This window comes from Phallusia mammillata, chromosome 4, assembly GCF_965637545.1.
Source record: "Phallusia mammillata chromosome 4, kaPhaMamm4.hap1.1, whole genome shotgun sequence".
Classification (NCBI taxonomy): domain Eukaryota; kingdom Metazoa; phylum Chordata; class Ascidiacea; order Phlebobranchia; family Ascidiidae; genus Phallusia; species Phallusia mammillata.
The window spans coordinates 4,145,587-4,173,215 of NC_137255.1; the positions used below are offsets into that span (position 1 = coordinate 4,145,587).

General features: G+C 37.7%; 2 protein-coding genes and 2 non-coding genes across 6 annotated transcripts in view; 1 reads left to right on the plus strand and 3 right to left on the minus strand.

The window, feature by feature from the left end:
- Positions 1-563: 563 nt before the first annotated feature.
- The window catches only part of LOC145223329 (uncharacterized), a 40,374-nt gene continuing 13,308 nt past the window's right edge, over positions 564-27,629 (minus strand). The window contains exons 2-6 of one of the 3 annotated variants that reach the window (XM_080089750.1): positions 25,153-25,206; positions 23,340-23,393; positions 2,402-2,515; positions 1,524-1,898; positions 564-1,375 (exon numbers count right to left, since the gene is read on the minus strand). In XM_080089750.1, coding sequence (XP_079945876.1) covers positions 733-1,375; positions 1,524-1,898; positions 2,402-2,409 — 1,026 coding nt within the window. In that variant the 5' untranslated portion in view covers positions 2,410-2,515; positions 23,340-23,393; positions 25,153-25,206 and the 3' untranslated portion in view covers positions 564-732. Of the gene's footprint in view, positions 1,376-1,523; positions 1,899-2,401; positions 2,516-3,929; positions 4,055-23,339; positions 23,394-25,152; positions 25,207-27,629 lie in introns of those variants that run through there. The other 2 variants (XM_080089752.1, XM_080089751.1) reach the window with 2 other exon arrangements.
- LOC145225508 (5S ribosomal RNA) lies at positions 11,214-11,332 on the minus strand. The gene has a single exon (XR_013859909.1). It is a non-coding gene; the product is annotated as a 5S ribosomal RNA (ribosomal RNA).
- LOC145225512 (5S ribosomal RNA) lies at positions 12,532-12,650 on the minus strand. Its single transcript, XR_013859912.1, has one exon. It is a non-coding gene; the product is annotated as a 5S ribosomal RNA (ribosomal RNA).
- Positions 16,172-20,605, plus strand: LOC145223327 (uncharacterized). The gene is made up of 3 exons (XM_080089748.1): positions 16,172-16,255; positions 18,487-18,849; positions 19,437-20,605. Exons 1-3 carry the CDS (start codon positions 16,245-16,247, stop codon positions 20,119-20,121), a joined length of 1,059 nt encoding a protein of 352 aa, XP_079945874.1. The 5' UTR covers positions 16,172-16,244; the 3' UTR covers positions 20,122-20,605.

Below are 27,629 nucleotides of genomic sequence, written 5' to 3' on the forward strand. Positions count from 1 at the left end.
TAATATTATTTATTGTCAGCTAAAGGGAAATCCCCAAGCGCGAAAGATTGGTTTTACCACAGAAATCATTTCAAAAAACAACGAATTGTTTGTTTTAAAACAAACTAAATGAATACTCTTATCAGCGGTTAAACGAAGCAGAAACACTCAATATGTTGAGCACATTAATCCAGTTTTCTTGGCAATAAAGGATAGTGAGCCTCAACTGTTAACAGCGCCAGGTGTGCAACGATGTTTTTAGATAAAAAACTGACGATGCCTTTTTAATAGGCGAAATAAAATTTTAAAAATCAAAAACAAAAGATTACACAGACGCTTTAAATTCATTAGTCGTACTTTTGGGGTAATTTTCAATTTTTAACAAGTGAAGAGAGATCACTCCAAGAAACTAAGATTATTGAAAACTTTACCTCCTCAAAGGAAACTAAACTAACGACCTAAAAAGTATTATTTTTTAGTTCTTTTTGCATCAGATAGCAATTTGTATCTCATTTACTGTTTCCAATCACAACTACCATGGTTTAGACCTGTGCCATGTGTCTATAAAACCATAAAGGACCAAATACAAAGATGTTTTTATATTTCGTATTTAAAACACGATCAAAAACTGTGAGAGCACAAAATTCAGTCAAAAATGCGGCACATTACAAAAAAGGGGGAAAAACAAAAACAAAAACAAAAAAGGATCAAAAGAAAATGCTTTAATAACTAACATCACAAACATTCAAAAAATCATGAAGTTTCAAGCGAACACGAAACGGTCGAAGGTGTGTGGTAAAGTTTCAAGTTTCGGTTGATGTCAGTTTTTAATGCATTGTTCAATTCGTCCAAACGTCCAGTCTTAAACGGATCCAGTACAAGCACGTGCACATAAAACGGCGTCACGTGATCAACTTCGTCGTAATACGGGATTCGAGACATCTGGTGGAAACCGTTTGCTGCGTGAAAATTTGCTGCTCGGTCGCTGTGGCTAATAGCGCCCACTAGCGGAACAGCTGAATTGCATTTGTTATCAATTGGAGCGCTACGGGGTCGCTCTTTTTTCTGAGCCAATGCGATACCGGTTGGCAAACGCCTGTGGTTCAGTAGAGAAAAGCCGTGCAAAATTTTAGTCCCGAAACGGCTCATGAAGCCTTCGTCGTTTTGCATTGGATTTTCTGTCGAAGTGTCTTCACTTTTGCTGATAACTCGTTGAGTTTTGCGTTGTGTCTCCCGCCAGTGTTTGGCCATAATTTTAATGGCGCCTTTGTACACCATGCTACCAAAGCCCTTGGACGAATGTTCGGGTGCAATTGCGCAGAACAGGCCGTTCCACATGGGTAAGCGAGTACTTGACAGTTTTTGAGTGACGTGTTTATTTTCCCAAGCCTCATACCTGTAAGAAATAATTGTGTCAGTTTTTTAGTGCGGAAATATTTTTTTTAAACCGCAGAAGATTAGCGAAATCCCTTCCAAAATTTTCAGCCGTTTTTTAATGATTTTTTTACCTATTTTACAAGGTATTTTATTAAACCTGTATTTACCTTTTAACACGTTCCAAGCCTTCTGGTGAAATCCTGCCTAGTCCATGTTTGTCGTAAGCTCTCCAGTAAGGCTCGTCACTCCCGATAGCCCAGCCAACCCCGTCGCTAGATGGCGGTACAAACACAACTCCACCTATCAACGTGGACCCACCACATAAATCTTCGTGGTCCTTTCGAATAGCCAGAAGAATCCCCTTCCCACTTCCGACTGTGACGTCATAATTAGCGTCGAGATAGGCGCGAAGAAAGGCGTCCCTCTTTAGTGGGTCGGGTACCATGTATTTGTAAAGCGGGTAGTGGCGGAAAGAATTAACGAAGCAATCGCGAATTTCAGGCCACTCGTCACGTGACTTTGTCAGTTCGATTCTGGCGGTGCTATAAAAAATAAAGAGCAAGTTTAACCATTGAAATTTCAGTTATGTGTATCTGTCAGCATTCTGTATAGCAGTTGTAGCTCTGCAGGGCGTTTTTTATGCCACAAAGTTGTTTTAGACCAAATATTTAGCAAAATAGTTTTTGACTTAGTCTACCTACAAATAAACACACATCTGTCAAGCGTTAACGTTAATTAGCTAAATAACAGAAGGTTTGTCTGAGAATGTAAAGTTGTTGTTTTTTAACTTATTACTTACTAAAGAAAATGAAAAATGTTGTTATTATCCAATTCTACATGCTTCTCGCAAAGATATTCGATTTACAATTAAGTATTTCCAAGAAAGTTGGTTTTATGTTTATTCATTTTTGTATTTTCGAAATATGTTGGCGAACTGCAAGACTTAGTGGCGGGATAGACGCAGCCTGTGGGCCGCCTTTTCGAAACGTGAAAGCTAATATGACAACAAAAACATAACAACACAATACCCTTTACCGTAACTTACTTGGCCATGGTGGTAAAGATATTCGCTGTGTTGTGGATTTCAACAGGTACAAAGATAATAAAAACAAATCAATTTCAGCTCAAAAGACGCCTAACGTATAGAATTGATAACACTCTGTGAAAATAAATTGGATTCAAAGATCAACCACCTATACATAGTAGCATGCTCTTCAAAATTACACAAATCCTGTAACTTAGATGTTTGTTGTTTTTACCCTAGCTAGATTTTATAGGTATTTTGCACAGAAAAATACATCTATTTTTTATCAATTTAAATGTAAAACGATTGCACGGTAACATATAGTTTCCTGTTTTTGACCAACCACTTTGATAATAATGATGTACCTTCGTAAGACGTTAAAAAGTGCAATTAATTCTATACACAGTGTACATGGGCTACTTTACGCTAACTCAACTATAAACGTAACAGGCTTTAAATTTTTGAGCAACGCTGGCAGGAAAATCCATAACAACACAATTGCCGAACGCACGCCCTGTAGCAGCCTATATACCGGTTACGAACGGACTGGCAGCTTTTTCTGTCTTCTCCACATTGTGCATTAAAACAATGGTCTTCTAACAGAGTTTGAACAGACTTTAGACTTGACACTTCTAATCTGCAACAAATCGTCTGGCGCATGGTTGTCAACGAAACTATTGTTTTAAACGGGATGTACCCACACGGCATTGAAAGAAAAGAGACAGTAGGCGAAAAAAGGGAAACATGGCCTTGCAATCGCAGCGGTAGGTATGGTGCTGAAATACCGGCGTCTGGAGCAAAGAACTAGACAGACCACAGGACGCTTGACGTGCTGTTTAGCGTTAATTCTCAGAATGGGCTATTCGTAAACAACTTCCATTTTTGGGCCCATGAATATAGAAGATTAAAGCTCAAATCGACAGATATGCATAATTTTAACGTTACCGTTACGTTTTCTTTCGCACAACACTATACCTATGTGCAATAAAATATTTATTTTAATTAAATTTAAACTCTTAACACACATTCTATCTCGAACCTACCTTACACATTTTTTTCTTTGTGGCCTGCGTAACGCCCATGTGTGATTTACCTAGATTAAAATTTTGGAGTCAAGCTGATAACGTAATCAGTAACATACAGAACAGGATTCTATGCTAACGACTCAACTCTTAACAAGTCTTTGCTAATTGTTCACACCCTTTGCATAATCAGCGCATGTTATTTGTTTTCCCAGACTTTTTCCTTTAGGTGTGATTTACATGAACGTATTGGTTGGAAAAAACAAATAAATAAAAGAAAAAAACTTGACTGTTAAATTACACTGCATCCTGATGCTACATACATGATACAGTGACTATGGTTACATAGTGTAGATATGATTACATAACAGATAACTTATCTGCTTTCTGATTATGTAACTTAACTTCTATTTGCTAATAAAGTCGCATTTTACAGCTGTTGATACAACTGTTTATGACAGCTCTTATATAGACACAGTTAAATAACAACATAACACTATAACCAACATTAACCCAACTACAATTACCTCATTCCATAAATGACAAAGTATGCCGTAATTGCCTTGGAAGCTATGCAATTATCTGCCTACGCATTTTGTGCAGGTGGTGATACTAGAACAGCTAGTTTCTGAGAACAACACAACTTACAAAATGAAAGCTTAGGCCTACACTTACCTCCCTTAAAAAACATGTGATTTGTAAACGCAACATTACCACTTACTGTAAACGCCAACGCAACTACATAAATCTGTCGGATTGAATCTAATTTCCACTGTAATTTCTTGTATCGTTTTAAACAGACACGAAAACTTGGTTTTCTAGTAAGGTAAAAAGCACACACCTGGACTAAAATCAATCCAATTCATTGTTATCATCTCAAAAGCAAATACCTTTGAAGAGTGTTTAAACTCTTTCAGGAATGAACGGTTTTCACACTGTTAACAACTCCTCATACAAAATAATTGCAGCCTTCCCACCGAAAACAAAAGAGGCGTAAAACGGCCCGTCGTTGCGCTTTTGGGATTAAATTGTCCTTTGATTGTTCTTTGCAACGTCTTGCCACCTGCCCTGAGGTAATAAACGTAAATTACAACCGGACGCCGGGACACGATGCAAGTGCGCAAAGTCCAGCAGCAGTTTCCGTAATCCAATTGCCACGTAATGGTTGGAAGGCGTTTGCCTGTCTGAAAGATGGATTGTCTTTTACAACATAAATCCGCATAGAAAATACTGAACAAGCGTTTCGTCCACCAAGTTGCATATTTAACAAATTTGTCGTTCAACTGGTGTAATGCTAAACAAAATACTAGTTGTTATTATCAAGAACCTACCATTACACCAGTTGAACGACAAATTTGTTAAATAAATCCGTATAACGTAGCAAGTAGAATTAAAACATTCCAAGTTTCTGAGAACTAACTTCAAAGTATTCGCAAAGTTTCCAAGAAATATTGTCCAAACTAAGAAGTTTCAAAAAACTCTAAATTGACAGAAATGTCAGGCTCCAATTAATTTACACAACAGCATTTGCATAAAGTACCTATCCAATTTTAGACTAGATTTTATATTGGAAAAGTTCAAATCGTCTTTTACATTGATTAAGCACCACAAAGGAGTCTAACAGGTTGCTTATTACAGCGTTTATGAGGGCACGCCTTAGCGTGAACATGAACCTATATACACAGAAGCATGAATTAGCAAACTTTTGACGGAAGGAATATATAAAAATATACGTTTCTGAATGTAGTAAATTGTCTTTACCCGCTAATTATACAAGCACTTTAAAAAGGCGGGAATTATAAATTAGATAAACGGCAAGATTTCACAGTAGATTACCACCTACGAGGCTAGAATAATATATAAAACAAAACACAACGAGTAAATCTTGTTTTTCTAACTTTCTAAACGCCATAAAACAGTCTTACTCATGATCCACATTGATTTGCGTTGATTTAGAACAAAAAAAACGCCCCCCTTTAATTTGTATTAAATCCCTGTCGCAATTGATAAAAGCGTAAGTCACTCAACGTCAAAGCAATCGATAGTAACTTGATTTGTGCATTGGATCTTTGAAATCTCAATACATAATTACATGACCCGAGGGACAGCTAAAAAATAAGGATTTTTAAAGAACTGATTTTATTTTAAACCAGCAATTCTAGCAAATGCAAAACGTTTCATTATATGATTTTTACCTTTTAACATTACGATGATAGCATAAAAAACCATTAGGTTTTGACATATACTATTGCAAAACAAAAATCCAACTAATGTGTGGAAAAAATTATAAGTACTGTCAAAACAAAAATTGGTCAAAAAAATTAAATTTTATACCAGCCCAAACCAAGTTACAAAGTAATTTAACAAGAAAACGCTAATTCACAACTTGAACCGTTTTTGCTGATGCAAAGAAAAGCATGACATACTAATTTGCCAACCCAAACACCGCTCCTATGTGTCGAAGCCATTACAAAACAAACGCTCACTTTGAACTGCAATGAAGCTTACATTTATTTTGCTGACATTTCCTCCCAACACTTCACAACTCGGGGTCAAAGTTCGGCTCGCATTAATGACCTCTGACCTGTTGGGAAAATGCGTGACGGGGTACGTCAGTTTAGCCTTGGATTTGAATGAAGCTTGACGCTATGAGGGCTCAAATTTAACGTTGGATCAAATTTCAAAGCTTTGCTCAGCGACCTTGGGTTACGTGTCATATACATCAAGACGGAATCAGGCAGTTTTGGTCGTAACAAGGCATTTCCGTAGAGAAAGCGCAGCAAATTTGACACCTCGCGTTCCCAACATATGGCTTATTGGTGCTTTGTCTTTAAGCGTTGGACCTCTAATGTACTGCCGGGGTAAAAAATATGCAAGTTGTCTGTCTGTCAGTTTCTTCCTTAATTAACTACATTTCAATTCTGTGTAAAGCTTCTCAAGCATATTTGAAGTTTTTTATTGCAGTATGTCTTCAAATAGGCAGCGTTCTAAGTTGGGCCTGTATTTTCGAGCCGGGTTCGGGCTTAAGTTTCAATAAAATGGACTTGATTCCTGTTTGCCTTTACACTCAGCATCATTTTTTATTTCACCACCATTCGGGCCCAATTCGGGCTCCTTTTTTTTCAAAGAAATCATTTTTAGCCTGCATGCTTTCGAAATTGTACTGTCAGGTACGGACTAAATAACACTATCATTAACAATCACATAAAAAGCCTTCAGAAAGGTATTGTTCTCCACGGGAAAAAAATAACTCATAAAAAAGAACGGTGTACTTCTATTAAGCATTAGTACTATTAGCATTATAGGTAAATAGTCATACTATAAGTTGTTAGAGTGCGACGCACTTATAGGACATACAGCAATGGTGACAAATAACGTTTGTTTTTAGTCTCTGTTTTACGGTGGTTTCTTTTAACTCAACCCATCATTCCAACGTACTATTCGCCCCCATTAAAAAAATGATCACGCCTTCAATCTGTGATTAGTAACATATTTTAGTACGCTTGTTTATTTTGTCAAATTTTTAAGGTACAGTATCACGCCACTTTCTCAAAAAAATGTTTGAAAAAAGGATTTACGGTTTGGTAACCGCTGTGATATTGTTTATTTTTTCTAAATTTACTTTGATATGGCACAAAAAAATCTCTCAAAAACGGATAAAACCGGTTTAAACTGGTTGGCTATTCACGTCAAGTCGTCCATGACCCTAAAACTCAGTGTAGTCTAAAGCTCTTTTGACTATTTAAACTCTGGCGCCTGAGATGTCAAAATGTTTGATCGCAACTATCTCTTGAGAAAGAAAAATCAACAAATACATCAAAGTTGGCGCCAGTACACAAAAAAGGCGCGTCGATTTCTAAGTGACATCCAGCACACAAAAATAAAAGGTAAAAAATGCCCATTTCTGGTTCTATAAATACACAAACAACTTTTCAGACACACCCCTAATTGACACACACCCTGCCCCTTATCGAAACCCAACGATAACTAATGCTGTGTTTTGCATTCTACGGGTTTTACAGGCTTTATTGAGAAGCTTTTTGTTTGGTGGAAATGTTTACCTGGGGACCAGAGTTCAAGAAACAAATAGAGTGGTATTGTTCGCTTGAGAGGGCTTAAAAAGGTGGCACTGACTGTTCGGAACTTTAGGACTTATTGTTAGCAGCAAGCGAGACCATCGCACGCAACAACGTTTTTCCAATTGTTATTTGAATACAATGCGACGCGTACTGTATTTGTTATGAATTAGCCGGGAAAAGCCCTTGATTCTTGGATAAGACAAGTCCAATCATGAATGGTAATGTGATTTTTAACACAGTGATTGACATTTTCATATAGACCGACGCTATACAAACCTGAAACAACAAACAATGGACAAAACAATAACAAAACTTTACCGGACGTACCGAAAATCGGGTGGCTAATTTATTCAACTATTATGAAATTAATTTGCAGGCTTAGATAATGTTCAAGCGAAAATTTGTCTTTAGAGTGCTTTAAACGAAATATGTGATACAATTCTAGGAACGGATTCGGAAAGAAGTCTATTATAAAACTTATGTAGCCAAACCAATTATTTCCAATGTTTATGAACAGTAAAATAGTCGTATTAGAAGTCAAGTTTTGGGGGCCATATTCAGGTTTAAGTTTGGCCAAGGGGGTTTAATTCAGGTCTACCTTTACACTCGATCACATTTATGTCTCAACCTTCTTAAAACTTGTTTTGGGGCCTTTTTTAGGTTTGGACCTGCCCAAAGAACCGCTAAAGTTTCAATGCACGCTATTTCCATTAGAATTTTGACTCTCTAATGCAGTGGTTCCCAACCGAGGTACCCGTACCGCGATGGAGTGACGTGACGGTATTCCTGGTGGTACACGAACACACGTACCGTCGACAACAAAATATTAAACCGAAAGTTAGCACGCGTGTGTCCACGAAAATACTGCTATCAAGTGGGCAAGTCCTAATGGTAAAGACAAATACATTACCATACAAGATCAAAGAACTGATGACGGCCTGACAGCTGAAACGGGGCGGGGTAGTTTTGACAAAACCCGGTAATCGCTACTGGGGCTGGGATTGTCACGGAGCTAGTAACTGAAGATTCAAAACACCTTGACACACCCCTTTCTATTGTTGGGGCGTTAAACCGGAACTGGGTCTATTTGTGCTGATGGATGAAAACTGTCCCACCATTAGTTGTGGTTCCATCAGCTAGGGAGCCAATCGTGTCCATATACCCTTCTATGAACAAACACCAACAACTCTTAACATAACAAGTGACAAGGGTGAAAAAGCTAAATCAGATTTTAACACTCTAGTCTGGCAAATATTTCGCCACGGTTTTCAATATTAATTACGGAACCAGTCGTGCCTTTCGATAACCGCCCAACGTTTATATACATAACAAGTAGAAAGCGAAATCAAGGTTTAGCACTCACGTTTGGCAAATATATCGCCACGGTGGTCGATATCAATTACGAAGCCAGTCGTGTCCTTTGATAACAGACCAACATTTATGTACATATCAAGTGACAGAGGTAAAAAAAAACTAAGTCAAGGTTTAGCACTCTTGTATGGTTACTTGCAAAAAGTATTACCTAAATTTAGAAATACAATTAATGAAATGAGACGTAAAAGAAAAATGCAACACATGTATTTGATGTACACTACAACAAGCGCATTAAAAGCAGCTGAATTTTCGGTCACCTATAGGACAAAACAAGCTCGTTTATCCCTTGTTGAAAATGTACACTCCTCTCAAAAACTCTAACCAAACAATCCTAAAATCGCAGAGTGATGAAAAGATATGAGACAGGAAAACCTACCAGATCCCACAATAGATATAGATTGATAGGCTTCGGGGCAGGCGCACATTGCTTAGTGCGTCAATAGCCTTCAAGCTGTTATGGTGTAAACAGTTTAAACCCATTTAAACGTTCTCTACCGCGTTGGACCCAAAACGCGTGTCTCCTGTCACGTGTTTCTGGTTGCAAATAATTAACTTGCCAGGAAAGTGATGCTCGATATAGAACTTTAAACTATTGTTTTTAAGGGTTCGCGGTTTGTATCTACGAAAGTTCACGTACGGAAACGTTGGTGCTTAATAAGCCAGAAAATCTTATTAAGTTAGGGAGACTTTCAAGTCCATGGTTACAACCTATAACGTTATGTTTCCTAACCCTTTTAAGCTTGCGGCACATCACTAAAAAACTAACGTTTGATTTGCAGAACACTAATAAGTTAATATTCTGTCTCTGGTACACTTAAAAGGCTAAAAAAGTACCAAAAATTTTAGAATATTAATTTGCATCTACCCCAGCTGTATCTATTTAACACGTGACCGTTTAATCTTTTGTCGCTGTTATCCGCACGATTTTACCCCCGTCAATCTTCAGACTCCTAATGTTTGTTTCTAAAACTTTCGAAAAATTCACGTTGTTGAATGTTGGAAATAACCGTGAAAGATGATTTTACTTTTAACTAAAGATGGTGCTGTTTTTGTTTTGAACCCGACAGAAAAACTAGGCCAATAATAATGTTATTCGGATAAACACAGCACATGTAGGCTATGCTTTTGCACAAAACACATTTCTGGTAGAGGTTGTGGTGATGGTTTTATTAAGCTCTGTCAAAATGTCATTATACTTACAGCTGTCTATGTAGTTGTTGTTTATAAGTGGATGGTAAACCTCGCACAATCGTAGCATGTGGCTTAAAGCGCAAAGCATATTCGTGCGTTGCATTAATTAGAAATTTATGCCATAACTTTAAGCTGTCTTTTTTTGACAGCCTGGTGGTTTTCTTTTTTTGCGTTTGTGATAAACAACATGACAATCGTGTGTGGCCACCAAAATACCGCTAAGTTTTTGATACACTGTATGTCCATTACATCATTTTTTGGTGGTAATAGGCTAATCGGTTTGGCAAGTTTAATTTCTGAGAACTGACAACTTTAATATACTGTCAACGCATTGATTTCTTCGAGAGCAAAACTGCTTAGATTTCTTGTCAACGTAGCCGAAAAGGTCAAGCCTTGGGTATGACCACCAACTTTGCTAGTAGGCTACAATTTGTTTAATGATATCTATGTATGGAAGTGCTACGAAAATTAAAATTGACAAAAAAATGCGCATCTGACAGCTGCAAACGTAATCTTTTTTGATCTACGCATGGCTTAGAATTTGAGTGATGATGCAAAACAACGTTAAGCCAGCTTGTTACAAGCTTTTTGGCAGCTGTTAAGGAAATCTAAACATTGTGCACGCCAAAGCTAAATGTCAAAGCCCAAAATGTTCAAAACATTGGCAGATTTTCAAAGCGATTAAAATGAGAAAAACAAGCGAACTTCCTTTGCACAACATTTACACACTACCTTACAAAATTATGCAAAACCAGACTACTCAAACAAAAAAGCTAGCTAGTCTAGTAATTTATGTAGCCAAAAACTTCCTATATTGTACGATGTACAGTGTATTTTTGGTGCGGCTGCTGCGTCTTATAATATTGTGTCCTTTTTATGTACAAATTTTTGAATTGGGTTAATTTCGACCGTGAGGTTTTGCAGCCGTTTCCCGATTCTGTGGCACTAGTGTAATGTTCTGTGCTAGCTATGTACCATTTTAATGCCCGGTTTCAAAACTAAAACAATTAAATACTTCCAACTTTCCAAACAACGGCTTTGAAAGCATATTTCAGGCCTTTTTTTCTCAACCGTAGTTTGCGAACGAAAATTAGGTACTAATTTGTACACAAAAAAGGCTATTTGGGTAAAAGGGTGACATGATTGTGAAAAAAAATCGACGGCAAAAGCCTACGACACCCGGTATTCCCAGGCGGTCACCCATCCAAGTACTGACCGGGCCCGACGTTGCTTAACTTCCCAGATCGGACGAGATGGGGTGTTCTCAACGTGGTATGGTCGTAGGCAATTGCCTGCGCCAAACGTCTGTTTATAAATTAATTTTAACTCATATTATTTTGCATGACAAGTTAATCTATTTGGTCATAACGTTCTATTCCAATTTTCGAGGAGCAAATATACAGATCAAAAAACAAACAGTTGGAACACAACTTTATTCTTTGTTAATTTCCCACCTTTTTGACACTATTATTTTGCATAAGTGCAAACTCTTTTGACTTTAAACGCATACAACATTAATGTCATTGCTTAATTAATTCATGGTCTTTACACATGAAGGCTAAGTTATGTAAAAACTATAATTAAACAGTCTGTTAATTTTATTTTGACATTCAACGTTCCATTTCAGGTCAGGTTAACGGTGGTTCTTTAAAACCTTTTCGAAGTTTTAGGCAATTTACTGCACATTTAACGTATCTTTTGCCCCAACATGCGGATGCATCTTTACTGCTACATTGCATTTCGGCCATGTAGTTAAAACCTGATAACTGCAATAAGCCCTTCTCACTCTTTTGTGGACTTGCGAATAAAATGTAAACACGTTACTGTATGGAAATAAACAGTCAAACGGCCATGACAATTTAATGCAATTTTACGAGTCACGTGAATACATTTCGGTTAACAGGACCAAATATAGCCTACTTTGAAAAGGACATGACAGGGGTGCAGCCTAAACCAGTTTGAAGAGTTAACTTGTGCCGTGTTCAGGCCTAGATTGATGAAAAACATGTCAGATAGGAGCCTGAGTTCCAACTATTCAAAATTTGTGTCGGTCCAGGGCTGTAGGTAGCCTACCGCTGCAGGCAGCAAACCAATACACACCTTGTGCACATATAGCCTACATATGTAACGAAATTGATATTTCGACGAAATGTGGAATAGTTGGAAGGTCTAAACCAAATTATAATTTGGCCCGTTATTGTGAACCTGTCAACACGATTTCGAGGCCTCGCCCCACAGGGGATTGAAATTTTAAGAAGGTCGATTAATGGTGATTCAAACTTTCGGTCTTTTGTTGTTTGAATGGTTCTTTGGTAACTTTTCAAAGTAATGTGTTGGGATTTAAGCTTCTAAAACTAAAATATTTGAATTATTGAATTGTATGTCACTTTTGACTAATTATCTGGAACATGGGCCCAAAAAAGTTTGTTGTTTGCAGAAGCGAAAACACCAAATTGGGTTGTCGCAAAATGAAGCGAGTGGCAAAAGCCTACGACACCCGGTATTCCCAGGCGGTCACCCATCCAAGTACTGACCGGGCCCGACGTTGCTTAACTTCCCAGATCGGACGAGATGGGGTGTTCTCAACGTGGTATGGTCGTAGGCAATCGCTAGTTCCAAACCTATGTTTATAAAGGACGAAAAGTTAATGTGTTCGACATTAAATTTGGATATATTTTTTGTTGTATATGATACAAATATTGCATGATAACTTTTGTTCACAGCATAATTTAAGGCTTTTAGTACCAAAATTACGTTGTTTTGTAAAAGCATAACGAAATGAAAATTAGTAGGCTACCTTAAAAAAATGAAACTCTGTTATACATTTAGTTTTAATCGCCTGTGTTGTGTATGAAACAAATCTGATTTGTAAACAGTTATGTTCTGTGTGTTTAATGGGATGTAACTTCTGTAGGATATTTTTTTTTAATATGTTTTTTTGTGACTTTTTCCAGCCGAAATACCTATTTCTTTCACACGCAACACTATAGGTTGCAACTATAAACACTGTCTGCAGCTTACTTTTCATGGGTAGGTAATGACCTCATGCTTCTATATTTATTGAAATACTTTTTTCATGACGGTAAACCCAGCACAGCCAAAGCAAAAAAGCAGAATTCTTAACCGGTCTGGGTGGGAAAATTGGTTTCAAAACAGCACAATCGACCAAACTGACCAAAATATAACCTCTCTGGCATTAAACTCTCCGCTTTCGGTCTTTGATGTATTGGGGGTGGTCTATAAATAACCCCAAAAGTAGCGGTTTTCCTGTGGTTATGGGATCAGCAATTACCGGATTTAGATAAAGATCAGTTGGACTGCAAACACTTTTTGTCACGAACACCGATGGACCGACAATGTTTTTCTGGATAACTTTTGAGGAATTTTAGCCGAGAATAATCAAGAGGTAGATATAACTTATCTTAAAAAGTTATTTGACCTAGTCTATTAGTCTATTTTTATTAAACCATGCCATCGAGCCAATTAATTATAAGCTGCAGACAGTGCACACTGTTTCAACCTACAAGGTCTCATGTTTTAAATAGTTTGTTTTTTGCAATCATAAAGAAATTAATAAATTTAGTTGGTATAAATAAAAATATATTATAGTATTTTAATCAGCATTAAAATTACACAAGTCATTTGAAAGTTAAACACTCCCTTAAACATTTTTCTGTCCATGTGGAGTGCACAATTATCGTTCGAGAAACCCGCTAGCGGACGCGCAATGCCGCCATATAAGCACCTTGGCCTAATCCTTGTATCTACGGCAGAAGTAATCAGGTTGCAAAGCTTTTCAAGTGATAAAAGACACAATGATAATCTTTTTGACACTTGGCTACCCGCCATATGTCGCTAGTTCCAACTGTAATTAGGTCAGGCATTAAAAATTCACGGTAATCACTGCTGTCAAAAAGCTTCGCACATACAGAAACGCACTCGTAAATACAAATGATTTACACCTATATGCTGGGAATATGACCTGTCCTTAGATCAAAAATGTCCATTCAGACTGATTTACGAAGTATCTAGCAAATACACACAATGTATAGTGTGTGGCCGCAGGCACCGTTGGTTCATAATGTGCGCGTTAAACCGTCTATAAGAACACGCAATAACAGTAAGTTAACAAAAGGGCCAATTTTAACTGATCTTTGTATAGTTTGCCACATACGAGGAATGAAAATGTTCTGAATTGTTAAGAAAGGAATTCGTCGAAAAAGGTTGGGAACCACTGGTCTAAGCCATCATGGCTGCTAAGTTTTAAAGCAAGAGGATCAATTAATTAAAAAACAATAAAATACTCATTTCAGAGCCACAATGCCTCAAAATGCTTTATGAAGCACCCAAATAAATATCTGAATTAAACTGTTTTTTTCTTCTTAAAACCGGCGGGTTGGCAACCCATGGTATTAGCCGTAGTGGTCTTATTTCAAGTAAATCTATTTTTGAGTTCTGGTCGCATTTTAACCGGTAAAATATGTGTTGAAACAAACCTGCCCATAGGTACTGGAAAAACTGTTAGTGGGAGTTTGTAAAAAAGCTGTTACGTAGAAGAGAGAATGTGTAATTTAGTCCGGTAATTCCTATTATTACGAAAATGTCCTTAGGTCCAACATGACACTAACAAAAGAATATATGACGCGTTACAGCACTAGAAAGCGTAATTTCCAAATTTAAAGTTTCATAAAGCGGTGTCATAAATTTCGAAACAAAAGAGGCATAATTAGCCAACAAACGTCACGATTTTACCTTGGATTTTATCCATAAGAATACTAAAATAGACAAACTATGTGGTTGCAGAAAGATATGATTTTGGAAGAGTTCGCAAACAAGTGTTATTTACGCTTAAGATTGCACAATATCCCCTACTTAACAATTCGACAGTTTATTTGCATTCAATCTTGCTCAAATCTGATCAAAAACCGATCTGTCTGTCATTGCTACAAACGTAGGGGTGCGTCATGATCACGCATCACTTGCTATGAACTATTTTCCGGTATCTTATTGACTACGAACTTAGTATGGGAAAATTGTAAACATTGGGGACAAAAAAAGTCAGCGTCACCGGGATTTACAAAAACAACGAGTTCAATAGAGGTTAGCTTTGATCTCTAAAGTTGTTTTGTCGATGCTAAAATGTTTGCACAATATTAGGCCTACGACAAAATCAAACCTTAAACCTGAAACGCTACAAAAAGAAACTAGTACCATTTAGGCCCACAGCGTTGTAAAGAATCGATCTCATCATGACCCGTGACCAACAACGACATTCCTTCCCGCTAAAAAGGTTTATTGTGAAAAAGCGTCGCCCTTCGAAAATACCACAACGAACCGAGGTAAGCTTATACTTGAGGCAAACTTTTTTCTGTTGCGTAAACCCCCTCCAAAGCGAGGAAGAAACGCAACGGAACAAAGTGCCTTCCGTGGGATAAAAGCGACTGACACAAGCCGTGCGAACGACAGACCCAAGAATATCAATAAATGAAAGTGGTGGGACGCAGGTGGAAAGAAAGTGGGCAGTTTATATACAACTTGGCTCCTCTGAGATCAGAAAACATAGCAAGAAAACTAGTATTCTTTGTTGTTCCGAACCTATTATGTAACAGTTGATATTGTTACCGTGAGAACCGTTAGCAAATGTATATATGATGCATTTTAGTTCCCTTCAGTTTTGTTTTGATTAAATCCATTTCAATATGTGTCGTACATTGGTTCGGTTTCAAAATACATAAGCAGTGAGTTATCTTCCATACAAAAATATATGTTCCTAATTTTGCCCGTATCCTTTAGAAATATTTTTCTTAAATGCCGAATGTCAAAGCAATACGCGAGCAGCGATTTTTCAAGTCTTATAAAATTTAATCATACCATATTTCTACTACAATCCTGATAAAATTGAGTCTTTTATCATGTTAGATGGTTTGGCCAGGTTAACCTGTTTTGTATATCCATGTTAACGTACTTCTTTGTCATGTAAAATATATAACTTATTTCATAGGAAAGCTGTAATTGGCATATATTTTTCACGGCGCAGCCAATACTGAAATGTCGCACTTTTTATGAAATCTAAATCACTTGTTTATCACTAACAAGTTTAACTATATCGTCTAAATGTCAAATTTTTAACAGGTACTTGTAAGTGTTTATTGTAACAATCGTTTATTGCTTCAATCAACTGATGCGACCCAGGGTATTATGGAAAATTTGTAAGTTTGTTATCTTTTTCTTTTTATCATTAAATGGTATTGCTGTTGAGCGCTTTTTGTACTCTGTAATGAATTTAGCTTTTTTGGAGGAAACTATTTTTTTAAAGTGATTTGGCGCATAAGACAAAACATTTGCTTATTTAATTAGGATCCGTTTATGATCAATAAATTCATAGGCATATCGTGTCAATCAAATTTAGGTCGGGGGCGCAATTCCTTGTTGCCAGCCGAATCGCAGGTTCTTATTTACTAACCGCTGTAAAAATGGGGCGAGAAGCTTTCGCATACATTGACTAACCTGAAATAAAACTGTCCTGTGTCTGTTTAGATCAAAAATGTCCATTCAGACTAATTTACGAAGTATCTAGCAAATACACACAATGTATAGTGTGTGGCCGCAGGCACCGTTGGTTCATAATGTGCGCGTTAAACCGTCTATAACAGGGGTGTGCAACCTTTGTTACTGTGGGGCCAAATACAATTGCCAAAATTAGATCGCGGGCCGCACCTGTGTATAACACAAGGTGATTTTTCTTAGTTGCATACCAAATATGTTTAACTACAAGTAAAATTCGCATTTGATTCTAGCCACAAATTGCCAGATCGCAGCAAAATAGCATCTGACGCATTAATCTGCTCAAAAATATGTAATAGTTGGACTCATTTGCCAGTACATTTGAAATCCAAACGTCTCTGCGGGCCACACAACCTTTAATAAAGGGCCGCATTTGGCCGGCGGGCCGCAGGTTGCACACCCCTGGTCTATAAGAACACGCAATAACAGCAGCGTTTTTAATATGTACATTGGCCTTTTTCAATATTTGTTGGTAAAATTGGCTTGTCAAAATTACTTGAAGTTGTGAAAAGCAATTTTTAAAATTTTGAGTAGCAAACGGCTTTCGAATTCATGTTTAATAAATGCGGCGATGCAGAGTAGTTATAAGCTGTTGGTAGTAAGCATAATATCAATTTTTTAGAGCTCTTTTGGCAATTGTAGTTTTACCGACGTTTTGACGTCCTATACAGGTCGCCTTCGTCAGGGTTAAAAAATGCGACTAGTACAGTGCACGATAAACAAAGAAAAATGAATTACACGCAAGCACGTCACATCACAACGCAAACGTAATTTTTTGCGCTTTTGCTCCTTGAAGCCATCCTTTGTATTAAATACCATTTCCGAAGTAAACTTACAATTTTACGAATATCAACCGGAAAAGTTTGTTGTCCTCAAAAAATTACCCCTTTTAGCGCAGTGAGTCAGCAGTCACGGTTTTGGCAAAGCTAACAAAACATAGTCAGTGGAGAGGGGTGGGTCTTGAGTAAAAGTTCAACCCTCCATTCCAGGAAAAACGTTAGAGCTCGAAAACAACGTTCGATTGACATATGCGGAAAAAGCGCTTGCAAATTTTTCTGGTGTTTGTCACGAATTTTTTGGTTACGTTTTGCCATTATTGGCATTGGTAAAATGGCGTTATCTAATAACTACTTTAGATAAAATAAATACATAAAACGTGGCCTTGTAAAGTATCCTAACCAAGAAGAAAAATGCTATTAAGTGGCACAAATCAAATGATTCGAACCTATGGCAACCGGTGAACCCAGTTTTTCGCCGGAACTGTGCCACCGCGGACACATAAGTTATTATTTTTAAGTTATTATTCGTTATAGTTAATCATTTTTCGTATTCCGCCCTTTTGACCATATACTTCATTATGTTGTAATTTTTTAGTTTATTGCTATGAAAATAAACGGTATTTTAGATTTCACAACATAATTATCGCGCCCTAATGCTCAGAGGTTTGGCCCTTTCAAAAAAAAAATATTCTTAACAGACCTGTATAATATCGCTAGCATTACCAGCTACATGACCAGTTATTATTGGCCCCCTTTCTTCAAAGAGACACATATTCATTTTGTCCGTCTTTTTATGTGTAACGCTGATTTGTTCCAACCATTTGGCCACGAAAAAGTGCAATATTTTTATATTCACACATGATAGTTAGTATTCCGAAGGTAATCATCCCAAAGTTTGACCCCTCATTGACCAAGCGGTTCACCCACAGATCCCCCTAATCCGAACAATTTGAAACGGCTATACTTGCGAATATACTTGACGCAGTAATTTCATAAATATGGTCGGTGTGCATGTAAGTTTTTCAAATCATTTTGTACCTTTACCTAAATTTACCAATTTTTCATTCATTAGACGAAATCATTTTCGTTTTATGCAGAAAACCGATTATCGAGATAACAACGTCCAGAGAGGATTGGGAGATTGTTCGCGATTGCTTCGTCAATTCTTTTCGCCATTACCCGCTTTACAAATACATGGTACCCGATCCATTAAAGAGGGACGCCTTTCTTCACGCCTACCTTGACGCTAATTATGACGTCACAGTCGGAAGTGGGGAGGGGATTTTGATGAAACTGACAGTTGACGACGGAGAAAGAAAAATTATAGGGGGATTGATATGTGTACCGCCATCTAGCGACGGATGTGGATGGGCGATCGGGAGTGACGAGCCTTACTGGAGAGCTTACGACAAACATGGACTAGGCAGGATTTCACCAGAAGGCTTGGAGCGTGTTAAAAGGTAAGGTTGTCACAGAAGCAAAACTTCGCAATGTCACATAAGCAAACTTCGTTAGATATCGCGAGTAGCGTACTTTAGTATGGCACAATTCTTTGCTGAGGTATACCTTTGGACCATGGGTCGCCTAATTGGGGCTTTTTCAAGCCGTTTTTTTGCGGCTTCAAATACTAAACAAAATACCTTTCTAAGCATAAACAAAACATGATTTTATGATATGATCAAAAACCAAACGCAGTGCTACGTTTAAAGTTTACCGACAGCTGCGCTAGAATATAAGATTTGTAAAATTATTTAAAGCAGTTAAAATGTTTGTGCGTCGGTAAGCGATGTGGGTGTTGCAACTGGCAGTTTTAGCTTACAGCAAATATTAACTGAATGTAAGCAATTCGCAACGGCAATTATGCTACAGACTATTGATGGTATCTTGAGAAAAGTTAAGAAATAACGTAACAACAAAATGTTACAAATCAACCAAACATTAACTTGAAAAAACGACTTGGTCGAAATTCGTAAATCTACAAAATGAAACGTGCTTCACTATATATATTCAACTACATCTACTAATGTTTTTTCGCCTGCTTTAACAGATACGAGGCTTGGGAGAACAAGATGATCGGTACAAAGCTTTCCTCTATCCGTGTGCCAATGTGGAACGGCTTGTTCGTAGCAGTTACTCGTGAATACGCGTCCAAGGGTATAGGAAGTACAGTGTATCAAAAAACAATTCGAATCATGGCCGAGTATTGGGCAACGCGACAGGCCAAAAAGGCCAGTGAAAACTCAACAAAAAGCTTCAAAACGCCGGTAAATTTGATTGAAAGAGCAAGAAAGCAACAAAGGTATGACACCCGACGAAATTCGGCCCCTGAGCCTGGTTTGCACGACTGTATGTTTGGAAGAATTTTCAGAAGTTTGTCAACGCGACAAGTACAGCAAACTGGCTTACAGAAAACTCGTGTTGCACCTTTAAAGGCAAAGGAACCGCGTAACTTGGCGCTGTCCCACAATGCCCCACTTGTCGTTGCGATAACACACAGCAATCGCGCGTCAAATTTCCATTCCACAAACGGCTTTCAGCCAGTGGTGAAGTTGCCATTTTGCGACGACCAAGATAGCCCCTTGTTTTACGCACACGTTCTTACCCTTGATCCGTTTCGGACAGGCCGAGACGCGAATGTAAAACAGGCCTTATATGTCGAAGCTGAAAAACCGACCGACATAAATGGTCTTTTGTGGCCTGCTGATGAAATACCAACCCCTGTTATAGTGTAAAATTCATGAATCTGAACCGGTATGGGGAATCAATGAAATCCACAAACCTTGCTATGGGGATCAAAACAATAATTGTTATTCGAGGCTTAATAGCTAAAACGGCCCAAGAGGCATGAAAATATGGCTATTTAGCTGACATTACTGGGAATTGTTTGGAAAATAATATTCTACTTTGGTTTGGAAATATCAGTGACTGATAGAAAATAAAATTTGTCGTTATGTTTGGATTTTTTTACGCTGTACAAACCCTAGTTTCACACTTTTCTTCGCAATTTTCGATAATATTTTTACTGTAGATTTGTTTGTTTTTCTCGTTTGCACTGCTTTACTGTATTATTGTGTCATGTTTTATAATGCAGTATATTATTGCTTGTAATTTATTATTCGTTTTATTTTGATTTTTAGCGCAGTAAACGTTAGATTTGTTTACGTTATTGCATGTCCTGTTGCAAAGAGCAAGTTTTTAGGTTTAAACACATCAAATTAGCTATTACTATTGTGACCCGAGAGACTTAAAGCTTGGCCATATGATGGCACTTTTTGATCTTTGTTTTTAATGATGCGTTAAAGCAGTGGTTCCCAGCCGGTAAGGAATTTTAGAACATCAGGAATTTACTTCAATTTGAACACGTTGATTAGCACACAGTCAGTACATCTCTGGCAATGCAACCTGTAAATTTGATAAAATATCTAATTTTAAATGATCTTTGTATAGTTTAGCTGCTAAACTAAACTTTAGCATCTACTGTGTATGTTATTAAGGAGGAATAAAAATGTTTTGAATTGTTAAGAGAGGAATTCGTCGACAAAGGTTGGAAACCACCGCATTAGACGACCAAATTCAAACCCATCTCAACATATTAGGTCCACTCCTAATCCTAACTGCTTTTAGCAATACACACTTAGTTAAATGTTGTGTTTTCACAGCCTAACCGGTAGACTTTATTGAGCAAGTTGTTTTGTTGGGTAACCTGAACCCGTTGCCGTTTTTAGCGTAACGGCCTCTATTCAACTTTCGCCAGCCGCAACGTCTGCCCCGTGGGTTCGCCTTTACGGCTATTGGCGCAGTAACAAAGGAAATTTGTTTTTTCGACAAAAATGAACATAAATCTTACTTTTATTACGTTATGAAATTGCTTTATGGTCAACAAAAACTATTTATTCCGGCTGAACTCGAGTTTTAAAGTCTTTTAAATCGTGATCATGTGTCAGCTTTTAGCCCAATACGATTTCTTTTGTTTATGTACCTAAGCCAGTATACGCAAAAAAATGCATTTGTTTTATTTGGTCGTCGTAGAAACAATTTGATTGTTTCTTGTTTCAAGACGGCACGGTTGTTATAGGATACCAATCAATTTTGCCAATAGCCGAAGTGATAAATTTGGTTGTGTTTCTACAAACAGAAGCTACGAATATAGATGGCTAAAAACTACAACCCAATATATCAGAATTAATATGTGTACCATTAGTCATCAAGTTAATTTCAAACGCCATAGACGTTTAGAAACCGTGACGGAAAAGCCGTTTGATGGATGGTAAATTCTTTGGGCACGGGTTTATTCGGGTAATTATCTCCGAATCGCACGACAGCTTACAACAACAAACTTCACAAATTCCGGCTATTGAAAGTGGGATGTGACAAAGCTCACGCGAAGGGCCGAGCTCCGTAAACAACCTCCGCTCCTCACATTAAGGCTTGATACCTTTTCAAAGCAGCCGCTAACCCGATCCCCGCGCGACGAGGGAACCCGATCCCCGCGCGACACGATTAATTGTAAAGGGGGTTGTTGTCATTTTTTCGCTTACTGGGTGGGCGGGCTCTTGACACACCACGGTTCGCTAAGAGCCCGGTTGTCGTGCATGATTGGTCGCAGAGGGCTTGGGTATAATGACTTGCAAGAATTTGGACTGAATTGGTAACAAATATAGAAGCAGACACTAACATTACATTTCGAAGCCTGCCCGGTTGGAATTATTGTCATTGTCCGGTTTTAAGTCATTGTGTTAGATAACCACAATTATTTTGGTTGCCACTTTAGCCTTTTTACAAAAATTGAATTTGATTGATCAGTTTAACAGTAACTTTTCCCAGTTCTATGTCACTCGTGCAAATTAGTGGTTTGTAAAAGAACAATTTTTGGCAAAGAACCAAAATTCATTACAATTCAATCCAGACGAGTCCTTGGTGTGGTTATATTGATTTTATTTGCTGCATTATGTTGATAAAAACTTGTAACGTCCCGTTTTCAAGGAAAAACCAATCATTTTTGAAATCGTCATTTTCTCATTATCATCCACCACGTCTTCTGGCCTTGGAATTCGACCTCTTACGTAGCTAAATTTGTATTAGTACAGCTGTGTATTGTCAGCAGCAGCGAGTGAATAATAATCGGATTCTACGAAAGCCCATTATAAGCCAGCAGTTTAAACCAATGTATCAAATATTCATCATTAATTTGGTTTTCGGGCGATAACTGACCGCATTTGCCACCGAAGACGACGTAACGCGCTCCGTTCACACAAACAAAAGGATCAGAGGCTTTACAGATTGCCGCTTAAAAAATATCTCAACACCAATTGTAAACCGAGCCATTTGTGTTGGCTGTATACGAATTCGGAAAAAAAAGTTCATTTTTCAAAGGAGGTATCAAGAATGGTGCATGGGTATATTCCATGCTAAAAAATACCAAAAAGCTTTCGTCGAATAAAAAATTTGAATGAAGCGTCGTCCGTCGTACCGTGAAGTAAATCCCTGCGCTTATAATGACATGCCGTAAGTTTAAACCGATTTTTACCAAATAAGACCAGAAATTAAATGTGCGTTGTACACAACACACCAATACACACCCGGTGTGCATGTAGCACGCTTGTGCAACTAACCTAACATTAACAGACAAATATAGCATTTGGAATACACATAACATAACGAGTATAAAGTAGCCGCTTGGAAGCCTAAGTTTTTAATTCGTACAAATACCTGAAAATGTGGCAGATTCTAACCTTATTTTCAGCACGAAGCGAGGTAATAAACAGTCAAAAGCATGACAAAACATGTTTAAACTAACAACGTGTATTTGTGACGACCTTCGGGTGGTTTTCAAGCATTTGTTACTTGACCGAGTCAATCACAAAGACAGTGAGGTTGTGAGAAGATAGGAAATTGTCACGCGATATTTTTTCTGGCTTATAGTTAAGTTTGAACAAGAAACAAAACTTACTGGAGTTGACCATGAAGTAACTCTGCACTTGACTACATCATGTGAAATGTGTATCTGTAAATTAAAGTAAACAATTGTTACGTTAGCCATAGGTTATAGGTTTGTACTGTATCATAAACATAGAATTTTAGAAAGGCACAATCAAAGTTTTGGGTATATACTATATAGTAGGGGTGGCCAAACTGCGGCTCTTTGAGCCTTTGATTGCGTCTCCTTTATGTTGCACATATGTTCCCCGTATTGCCCAGTTGTTTAACCTGATTATAAAACAATGCATTCTATCACGTATTAACAACAGACTGACTGTTTGTAATAACCAAGGTACGTTCCGAAAAACGAAACAAATATTATTGTACAAAAGCGTGTTCGCTTGTGCATTGTAGTCAAAAATATTTAGACTCACAGTATCACCACACAACAATAATCATTATTTTATAGAGCGTACACTTCATTGTGAGTGAATAAATTCGTTTTTGATTTTTTGTGTTGCGACTCTTTTAAAACTAAGTTTCATGATATGCGGCTCGAGCATGAAGCCGGTCTGGCCACCCCTGATATAGCATCAATGTGTCAAAGTAGGTTTAATAATAATAGAATAAACCATTTATCAATACGAAATGCTTACCACCAAACCAAGTCGTACAGAAATCAGTTACATTTTTGTGGAAAAAGATTTTTACGTTGAATGCGGCATAACATAAAAGCCCTCGCTCGGAATACCTCTTTTACCAAAGAGCAAGTCTCGGAAAAGGTTCAAAATTTTCAATTGAGGAAACAATCTTAAAACTAATCGCTTTTGCAAAGGTATATTTCTCATTATTATCCACCACACCGTCTGGCCTTGGAATTCAACCTTACGTAGCTAAAGTTGTATTAGTACAGCTGTGTATTGTCAACTGCAGCGAGCGAATAATCGGATTCCACGAAAGCCCATTATAAGCCAGCAGTTTAAACCAATGTATCAAATATTCATCGTAAATTTGGTTTTCGGGCGATAACTGACCGCATTTGCCACCGAAGACGACGTAACGCGCTGCGTTCGCACAAACAAAAGGATTTTTACCTCAAAAGCTTAACAGATTGCTGGTAAAAAATTTGTAAACTGAGCCATTTGTGTTGGCTGTATACCACTTCGGAAAAAAGTTCATTTTTCGGAGGAGGTATCAAGAATGGTGTATGGAAATATTCCATGTTAAAAAATACCCAAAAGCTTTCGTCAAATAAAAATATTTGCATGAAGCGTCGTCCGTCGTACCTTGAAGTAAGTCCCTGCGCTTATATTACATGCAATACAGCATGGTACTCTCTCCTACGGAGGAAGCATGCCGTAAGTTTAGACCGATATTTACCAATAAGGGCAGAAATTGTAGCTTGCCACATTCCAACTAAAATATCTATAGAATGTGCGGTTGTACACAACACACCAATACACACCCTGTGTGCATGCAGCAGGTTTGTATAACTAACCTAACATTAACAGACAAATAAAGCATTTGAAATACACAAAACATAACGAGTGAAAAGTGGCCGCTTGGAAGCCTAAGTTTTTAATTCGTACAAATACCTGAAAATGTGGCAGAATTTAGCCTTCAGCACGAAGCGAGGTAATAAACAGTTAAGGTCACAAGTCAAAAGCATGACAAAACATGCTTAAACTAACAACGTGTATTTGTGACGACCTTGGGGTGGTTTTCAAGCATTTGTTACTTGCCCGGGTGAATCACAAAGAGACTGGGATTGTGTGAAGATAGGAAATTGTCACGCGATATTTTTCCGGCTTATAGTTTAAGTTTGAACAAGACACAAAACTTACTGGAATTGGCCATGAAGTAACTCTGCACTTGACTACATCATGTGAAATGAGTAACTGTGAATCAAAGTATAAAAATGTTACGTTAGCCATAGGTTTGTAGTGTTCTGCAGTCTCGTATACGTATTAGAAAGGCACAATCAAAGTTTTGGGTATATACTATATAGAAGGGGTGGCCAAACTGCGGCTCTTTGAGCCTTTGATTGCGTCTCCTTTATGTTGCACATTTATTCCCCATATTGCCCAGTTGTTTAACCTGATTATAAAACAATGCATTCTATCACGTATTAACAATAGACTGACTGTTTGTAATAACCAAGGTACGTTCCGAAAAACGAAACAAATATTATTGTACAAAAGCGTGTTCGCTTGTGCATTGTAGTCAAAAATATTTAGACTCACAGTATCACCACACAACAATAATCATTATTTTATAGAGCGTACACTTCATTGTGAGTGAATAAATTCGTTTTTGATTTTTTGTGTTGCGACTCTTTTAAAACTAAGTTTTGTGATATGCGGCTCGAGCATGAAGCCGGTCTGGCCACCCCTGATATAGCATCAATGTGTCAAAGTAGGTTTAATAATAATAGAATAAACCATTTATCAATACGAAATGCTTACCACCAAACCAAGTCGTACAGAAATCAGTTACATTTTTGTGGAAAATGATTTTTACGTTGAATGCGGCATAACATAAAAGCCCTCGCTCGGAATACCTCTTTTACCAAAGAGCAAGTCTCGGAAAAGGTTTAAAATGGTCAACTGAGGAAACAATCAGGCGTATACAACAACAATTGGCGCCCAAAATACAAACGCCAACTAGCGAAAAAAGTTTCTTGACAAATTTTCCACAAGATGCTGCTAAAGAAACTAAGCGATATCAAAAGCGACTCTTAAATGTGGGTTAAAGGTCGTGTATAGTTAGCCGCCGTGAAGGGTGCATTCTTACCAAAGTAGGCACTTTACAACTATACCATGCTTAGTGAAAAGGGCATACGTTTTTGTGCGTTAAGATTCTTGCTTCACACATAAGTAGTTCATTGTGTAATAAACTGTTGTACCGGTAAGACGCTCGGTAAAGTTTTTAGTGCACATTTCTTGCGTTGTAACATCTATAACTGTTTTCACTGCTGGTCAAGATATGGTCTTTCTACAATTTGAAATCTTTCCATGTTTGAAATCTGGTGATGCGACTGTTAAATTGTATAGTTAGTCTCGTCTTACGAGCAATGCTTGTATATTTCGTCACAAGTAACAAAAGAAGGTAACTCTTTGCGCACAATTAACACGTGTAATCTCGTCTTTGACGTAACACTGGCTTTAGATCAATCCTGGGCGAATCTGGCCAGCGGGCCGTAGGTTGTAATCGCTGGTGTATTATAGCAACCACCAATATGGAGAAAAGACAATCATAACAGGAGGGACTAAAAGTTGAAAAGAAATAAAGAATTCGGGGAAATTAAGTTTGAAAGAAAAAAATATGACGGGTGGGCCTACGTTGGAAAGAAAAGGCTTTTTAAACTACATTATTCGGCAAATACTGTTTCTATTTGAATTAGATTCGTGTGTGGCAAAAATGTGGGCAAAGACTCAGAATTGCCAAGATTTTCACAAAAGGAATGCTAGATGGGTAAACCTTTTAAATGTCGATGTATAAAGAGATTCTTGCGAGATTCAATGTCAGGACAAATTACTTAACAGCCATATTGTTCAACGTTAAATCCTTCAAACTTTATCTTACATTTTTCTTGACAAGCTATTCCCACAAAACTGTTGCAACAAAACAGTCTATGTAAAAACGTGACATTGTAAAAACAACATGGACAAGCACGGTTGACAATATACCCCGTTTCAGGCACAGTTAACAACCTACACTGATGATGACAACATTGATAGTTTAAACGTCTGCATGGTGTATTTTATGTACACAAGTTCTGGAAGTTATGTTTTTAATTAAACAATGGACCAATATATCAGATAAACGTGTTTTGATTTGTCAAGGCATGTCAAAACTAATGCTTTACACATTTATATCCAAGGCATTTCAAGCTAGTTAGTTTTTGGGAATATTTTCAAGTTAGCTTTTGGGAATCAAAGTAAACTTCTGAGCGGATTATTACCACCAGGGCTATTGCTGCAAAGCCTATTTCCGCTAATCAATGTTATAGCTGTAGCAAACAAACAATCGTTGCAGGGTGAATCATGCTTAAAACGTTTGTTAGGCGATGCCGCAAACTGACCTTCTTTACAACCATTCGACGACGTGCGATGTCGATCTTCGGCCCACACACTGTGCAAACGACTCTAGGTGAATCACGACCCAGTAGTGGTCTTGAATTCGAGGAATTGTCCCGCTAGTATCAACTTGTTTTGACCTGACGAAAACCAGCCTAGTGAACTCAGATTGAAAGTAAGCATACAAGCGACGAGTCGATTGTGACGTAACAAAGAACTAGCGCGACCCTCCTACCAAGAAG